This window comes from Sinocyclocheilus rhinocerous, unplaced genomic scaffold (assembly GCF_001515625.1).
Source record: "Sinocyclocheilus rhinocerous isolate Xijiao unplaced genomic scaffold, SAMN03320098_v1.1 scaffold1330, whole genome shotgun sequence".
In the NCBI taxonomy this organism is placed as follows: Eukaryota; Metazoa; Chordata; class Actinopteri; order Cypriniformes; family Cyprinidae; genus Sinocyclocheilus; species Sinocyclocheilus rhinocerous.
Genome location: NW_015665026.1, coordinates 437,383 through 444,807, shown reverse-complemented (window position 1 = coordinate 444,807; position 7,425 = coordinate 437,383). Strand labels below are relative to the sequence as shown.

Below are 7,425 nucleotides of genomic sequence, written 5' to 3'. Positions count from 1 at the left end.
GAGATATTGGTGAAAAGGAAGTAAAGGAAAATGGAAGTTAAGGTGCAGTTCAAGAGACAACCTTTAATTATTTTCCACGGGCCCCAAACTAAGTATTTTATGGAAGAGGATTAGGGCCAAGCAATAATAAAAAAAAATAAAACCATCTCGAGATTAAAGTCATTATAATATGATATGTGATATGTGATGATAAAAGGAAGAAGAGCGAGTTCGGCAAAAGCAGATTCAAACTCTGGTCGATCACATATGCTACATCCACGAGCATTACTCTACGACCTACTCCACTGCAGACGCTGACTTGCTGAAGAACAAATTATTATAACACAAACATGACTCATATGTATCAATACATTGATTAATCAGGAGTTTTATTCAACTTTCAATCCTCTTGAAGTCTCTACTGTGAAAGATGGAAGCGTAATTCAATAGATCACAGGAAACTGTATCTGCTACAGTAATTCAGGCTGGATCAACTGACCATGAATTTCTGCCTGCCAATTACAGTCTGTACACAACACCATTCAAGAGCCATTTTAGAGGCAAAAACACAAAAAGTACTCACGGATCCCGGCAAAAATGCAGTCTTTTCCTCAGCGTGGACACCCGTGGGTGACAGCCCATTTTGACGGGTGAGGTGCATGATAAAATCCTGCTCTGAACCATGATGCTCTAAACTCATGTGGACCTGCACACGGTTCACACACTAGCGGGATGAGGACTCCTCTTTACTAAACTCACATCACCCCCTCCTCTCCTCTCTCTCTCTTTTTCTCGGTGCGGGCCGTGTCTTGTCCTGCGGTGACCTAGATCCTGCGTTTTCTCAGTTTGTGTGCTGTGGATAAGTACAGCTTGTTTCCTCACCTGAGGTGTGGTAGCAGTCAGACCACCAGCAGAGACACTAATATGACCATCAGAGTCTCAGAGACACGCGAGAGATTGCACACTACTGGCCAAAATGCAAAACCAGAGAGAGACAGATGTGATAAGGCGAGTATGTTTTGGTTGTTGATTCGGCTGAACCTGAATCAAATTGGCAAGTAGGATGCCAAGTAGGATTTGTACATTTTATTTCAACTTTATTTCTCAAAATTTTACGAGTTTTTTTTCTCGAAACACAAAGACTTTATTCTCGAAATTTAATTATATAATTCTCAACATTTTATTTCAACATTTTTCTTGAAATTTAACGAGTTTAATCTCGTATTATAATGACTTTAATCTCTAGATGGTTTTATAATTATAATTTTTTTAATTATAGCTTGGCCCTAATCCTCTTCCGTAGTTTCCATACCTTTTGACTAATGAATTTCTTTTGTAATTTTTTACTTTTTTTTTTTTCTCTTCTTCTTTTCTGATTACTGGGGAAAAAAACATTGTATACAGATTGCACATAAAAACTTCAAGGTGATGAAAAATTTGACTAATAAACTAGCAAAAAACAAAACAAAAAAAAATACTTTTTTGTGCGAAGAAAACAAAAATAACGACTTTATTCCACATTTTCATCTCTACTGCGTCACTTTGGACGTGCGTTCACGACAGTACCATGACGCGAGCGTGTGGCGGCGCCGGCGCCGACCCAGATCCGGCGTGATGACGTCATTATGCCCGATCTGGGTCAGTGCCGCCACACACTGGCGTACTGGCGACGAGTGTGTTTATTCTCAGCATTTTATTTAGACTTTTTTCTCGTAATTTAATGAGTTTATTCTCAACATTTTATTTCAACTTTATTTCTCAAAATTTTACGAGTTTTTTTTCTCGAAACACAAAGACTTTATTCTCGAAATTTAATTATATAATTCTCAACATTTTATTTCAACATTTTTCTTGAAATTTAACGAGTTTGAACGCAATGTATAATGATTTTAATCTCGAGATGATTTTATTTTTTTATTATTGCTTGGCCCTAATCCTCTTCCGTACATTTCTGCTTTTTGTGGTAGAATTATTTGACTTCTCGCTATGGGAGGGTCAGAGAGCCCTCATATTTCATCAAAAATATCTTAGATTGTGTTCCGAAGATGAACGAAGGTCTTACGGGTTTGGAACAACACAAGGGTGAGTAATTAATGACAGAATTTTCATTTTTGGGGGAACTAACCCTTTAAGAACTGTTTTTCATGACCAGGCATGGAAATCACAAATTCCCTGATATTTCTGATACACATACTGGGGCATTTCCAGAAACATTTGATGAAATTACTGTAAATAATTAACATCTTAAATGTATTATCTATGGAAATGTGTGTTTAATTCACATATATTTTATTACATTAATTATTATTAATTTATAAATTATATTACAATATTAAACATTTTTACTAAATTAATTGTATTACATTAATTATATTAACACAATAATTTAAAACATATTTTCAACATTTATTTTCTATAGGTAGGCCTACTGAAAACCATGTGACCAACTGAAATTCAGGTAATCTTAAATTTTGTATTTATTGATGTTAATTCACCCAAAAATGAATTAATGGTTTTGGTTACCACTGACTTCCACTGTGTGAACAAAAAATACTAAGACATTTCTCAAATGATCTTATTTCATGCTCTTATTTCATCTTATTTCATGATCTTATTTAAAAAAAAATAATAATAAAGTCATACAGGTTTGAATAGACATTAGGGTGAGTAAACATAATTTTCATTTTTTGGTAAACTGTCCCTTTAATTGTTTTAACAGCACTGACAGTTTTATAGTTCAGTTCCGAAATAATGTATATTCCATGAAAAAACAGGTATAATTAGTCTAAATTAAGGACAAAATTCATGTTTTGTTTTTTCATAAAACATTTGCAAATTCAAATTCCAATTCAACATCCTGTGAGATCTGGCCAATTCGATTCAAATTCACACTGGCGAACTAAAAGGGAGCCTGTAATGTATATGTATGTGTGTAAATGAGAGTTGAGGTACTTCGCTGTGATCAATTCAGCCTAATGGGACACAAACAGGCTGAACATTCCTCACCTTTAATGAGCATTAGCTGCTTTTACGTCACAACACAAAACTGATTTAAAAATAAGCTGAAATCAGGTTGCTGAGTGCACAAAAATGAGCTGCTGGCAACTGCGTGCATACTGACTTTAACAAACTGACTTTAGCAGGTGTAGAGATGCACACACACTCGTGTACAGACTCACACACATATGACCTCTTTTCAGACAAACGCATAGTAAATAATGCTCATGAACTTTAATAGCAACAAACACAAAATGAATCAATGTACAAAAAGTGATGTTCACAAGACATGTTTCATAAATCCAGAAGAAACAGTGTGTTCTAAGAGGTCCAATAAAAGCACCAATAAACAAGCGCCTGAAGCCTGGAGATGAAAAAAATGTTCATATGATATTCCAGCTGAGGATCGGCGTGTTCTCTGGCCAGCTGGGCTCAACAAGAACATTTGAGCACAGCTAAAAATCTAAGCTTTCACCACAAAACTTGCTTAGCTGATTCAAAATGTGTAGCACCTTATTCAGTTCATGATATTTCTGAGATGAAAATATAGTCTCAGAAGACGCAATGGGCTGTTCTGCAGCCCTGCCATGGGAAAGTGAAACATGCAAGAGTTGTTTTTGAGATGGCACAATACAGACGGTGAGATCTGTGGTCAGACTCAAAACCAGACAACAGATGCAGAACTTGACACAGAAAGAAGAACAACTTCATAAGCAAAACATGAACAACCAAAAACAGATACTTCTCAACCACACTGAGACTAAAACCAGCAGCCTACAGGAAGTTCATATCATGTCAGCCTTTTCAGCGTCTGCCATTATACAATGACAAAGACTGGCAAGAGAAAAAGTAACAAAGGATGGAATCCCAATTCGCACTATTTGTCATATAAAATACACAAGCATATTTCCACATCAGAGTAAAAAATAAAAAAGGAAGTTGTGAGAAAAAGTTTAAAATCAAAATAAAACAGCATTACTATAAAGTCACAATAATGAGATTCAATTGTAAGACATAGTCGCATTGTGAGAGAAAACAAAGAGAAAATTAAAATAATTATGAAATAATTTCTCATTAAAATAATGAGAAAATTATGAGGTACAAAGTTGCATTGTATAAATTAAAGTCACAGTTGACAGTTGCAATTGACCCTTTTCATAGACTGTAATGACGCAAAAGTTCCCCCAACTATGATATCTTCCACTTCTGAGAACCATGGAAATGTGAAAAGGGTCCATCATGAGCAATAAGGCAGCATTTAAGAAGTAAAGTCAAAATAACTTTTTAGGTTATCATACAAAGTACATTTTCAGTACACTGAAAATAGTATATCAAAAGTGTGCAGATGACATATTTTTTTGAGATTTCAGATCTATGCTAATATGGCTCACAACCACTTGTGATAAGATATATCACATACGATACATATTGTAATATTTATATACTTAAGACGCTGCCACCACCTTTAATTCTTTAAGCCAGTGTGGTCTGGCACCAGAAGACAACACGCCACCACAACTTCAATCACAACAGGTAATTTTATTAGGAGAGGGGACTGCAGGACAGGCTAAACACAACCTAGAAAGCCCTAGGGCAGTGTGCTACATAAATTCACTCACTTCATTGGTGACAATCCATAAGATCAAATACAAACAGTGACACTTCAAACTCATGTAAAACGCGTCTCATGCACGTGCAAAATTATACCTGCCCCCTAAACCCTCCCAGTTTCAGTCTTACCCACCCTCACTGTCCCCCTCCAGTTTTACCAGAAACACGACTTTATTAAATACATCAATTTAAAATGAAAATATAAAACCACTTAACTCGCCCACGGCGACACTGCCCCTCCCGGGGTGGGGTGGGGAGGTTTAGGGTTGGGGTAGGTGTACATGTTAATAAAGCCTCACACCTTATTAATATTGTAATAATTCTATACTTAAGCCGCTGCCACCACCTTTAATTCTTTAAGCCAGTGTGGTCTGGCACCAGAAGACAACACACCACCACAACTTCAATCACAACAGGTAATTTTATTAGGAGAGGGGACTGCAGGACAGGCTAAACACAACCTAGAAAGCCCTAGGGCAGTGTGCTACATAAATTCACTCACTTCATTGGTGACAATCCATAAGATCAATTACAAACAGTGACACTTCAAACTCATGTAAAACGTGTCTCATGCACGTGCAAAATTATACCTGCCCCTTAAACCCTCCCAGTTTCAGTCTTACCCACCCTCACTGTCCCCCTCCAATTTTACCAGAAACATGACTTTATTAAATACATCAATTTAAAATGAAAATATAAAACCACTTAACTCGCCCACGGCGACACTGCCCCTCCCGGGGTGGGGTGGGGGGTTGGATTTAAGGAGCTGGTTCAGTCCGGGGAACACCGCTTATTGCACACCGTTCCGTAATGGGAAATGCGAGCCGCGTGTCGTAAGTTTAACGCTCACAAGGACTTCTGCACCTGACAGTCTCAGCCACAGAAAGGGAGGACAGCAATAGAAGCCTGTTCAGAACGGGCACGATCCATACGCTGGCACGCTCTAACAGCTCAGCAGTTAAATAGCACACACCATAAAGAACGACGGCACTCCTAACTCCCCGTCCCTACTTACTCTCACCCAGTCCCCGCTATCTATCTATCTTCATCGCCGGCGGCCCTAAACGACCGCGAACGACATCCCCCTCCCAACATATCTGAGTACCGCCGTCCTATTTCGGCTTGTAAATCGACCGTCAGCCAGCCCGCGTCCATTCTCTTTTGCACTCTTTTTAAACCTTCTCACCCCAATCTCTGAATACACAGATCACACCCGGTGCTCCTCGTTCCCCAATCAGTCTCATTAATTAGTTGTCAGTACGATATTCCAAACACCACACACATCACAATATGTTCACAAGCTAATAGCTATAAGCATACGAATTGGGTTCAGCCAGATTGTGAGCTGACCAACCATTGACCCCTGTTGGACACATAAGGAAACTACGGTGAGAGCGGCATAATGCATAAATATTAGACGAGTGAGATAAATGCCTCAATTCCAAATACTTTAACATGTAAAACCTACAGACAATGAAAATGACATGCAAAGCAGCCCAGAGTGTGTACCTGTCGTCGCGGGTGTTGGGGCTCAGGTAGCGTGTGGACTCTTCCTCATGGCTGCTCTGCAGGCTGCTCTGCTGACTGCTGTAACACAGAGCGTCACATTACAATCACAACATAAGAAACACACACACACACACACCAGATGTTCACTCGTACTGAGAATGAGACAACAGAAGGTGAGTTTGGACACACAGTGATGTCTTTTAATTACAGTAACAAAAAATGCTCAAACAAGACATACAAGATCAAGACACAATGTGCACATAGTTTGATGTTTATTTTAAGGATAGGTTTAGTCTTTTCCACTAGAGGACAGCAGAATGTCCTATTTGACAAGAGTGTTATAAACTCAAACAACACAACAATACACACATTTAACCAGTAAACCTTGACATGATTATCAAGTGCAATGTACAGTGTGCAAAGTACACTTAAGAAAAGAAATGACAGAAAAACATCCTGTGCATTTGACCACAAAAGTGGTTCCCTGGGTTCTTTCATGCTGCATGAAAAGGAAGCAGGTGAGAAAACAACCTAACAGATCAACATAACAGAGCCCTACACTGGTAAACACTGGTGTATTTAAAAGGGTTTTCTACCAGCAAACACCTGACAGCTTACAGTACACAGCCGATAACGGATTCATGTCAGTCATGTCAAACATCCGGCTACACGTTGGAATACAAATTCTAAATCATAAATGTACACCACAAGTTAAATGTTTACACACACCTACTCATTCTTTATTAGAAGTATTTTCCACATTTTAGAATGATAGTAAAGTCATGAAATGACAAACTTAAGTATGCGAATTATGCAGTTATAAAAAAGCACATTTTTTAAAAGAAATTAATACTTTTTGTTCCCGCAAGGATGCATTACATTGATTGAAAGTGAAAGTTAAGACTTTTACATTGTTACAAATTTATTTCAAATAAATGCTTTAAAGTCTTTATCAAAGAATCCTTCAAATTGCATTGCAGTTTTCATAAAAAATATTTGTTTTAAAACTGTTTTCAACATAAATAATATAACAAAAATATTTGTTTAAAACTGTTTTCAACATAAATAATATAACAAAAATATTTGTTTAAAACTGTTTTCAACATAAATAATATAACAAAAATATTTGTTTAAAACTGTTTTCAACATAAATAATATAACAAAAATATTTGTTTAAAACTGTTTTCAACATAAATAATATAACAAAAATATTTGTTTAAAACTGTTTTCAACATAAATAATAATAATTTTTGAGCAACATATCAGTATGTTAGTAGAATGATTTCTGAAGGATCATGTGACACTGAAGACTGGAGTAATGCTGCTGAA

General features: G+C 37.0%; 2 protein-coding genes across 6 annotated transcripts in view; both read right to left on the bottom strand.

Annotated features, from left to right (window-relative positions):
• LOC107730968 (GRAM domain-containing protein 1B-like) overlaps positions 1-705 on the bottom strand; it is a 53,255-nt gene extending 52,550 nt beyond the window's left edge. For all 5 annotated transcript variants that reach the window (XR_001638733.1, XM_016541924.1, XM_016541925.1 and 2 more), the window contains exon 1: positions 563-705. Coding sequence is in view for 4 of the 5 variants with exons in the window: in XM_016541924.1 (XP_016397410.1) it covers positions 563-663 (101 nt within the window). In the remaining variant the exon portion in view is untranslated. The remainder of the gene's footprint in view (positions 1-562) is intronic.
• Positions 706-3,634: 2,929 nt separating this feature from the next.
• The window catches only part of LOC107730947 (uncharacterized), a 23,508-nt gene continuing 19,717 nt past the window's right edge, over positions 3,635-7,425 (bottom strand). Inside the window, exons 4-5 of the mRNA XM_016541910.1 lie at positions 6,097-6,174; positions 3,635-3,659 (exon numbers count right to left, since the gene is read on the bottom strand). Of these exons, the coding sequence (XP_016397396.1) occupies positions 3,635-3,659; positions 6,097-6,174 (103 nt within the window). The remainder of the gene's footprint in view (positions 3,660-6,096; positions 6,175-7,425) is intronic.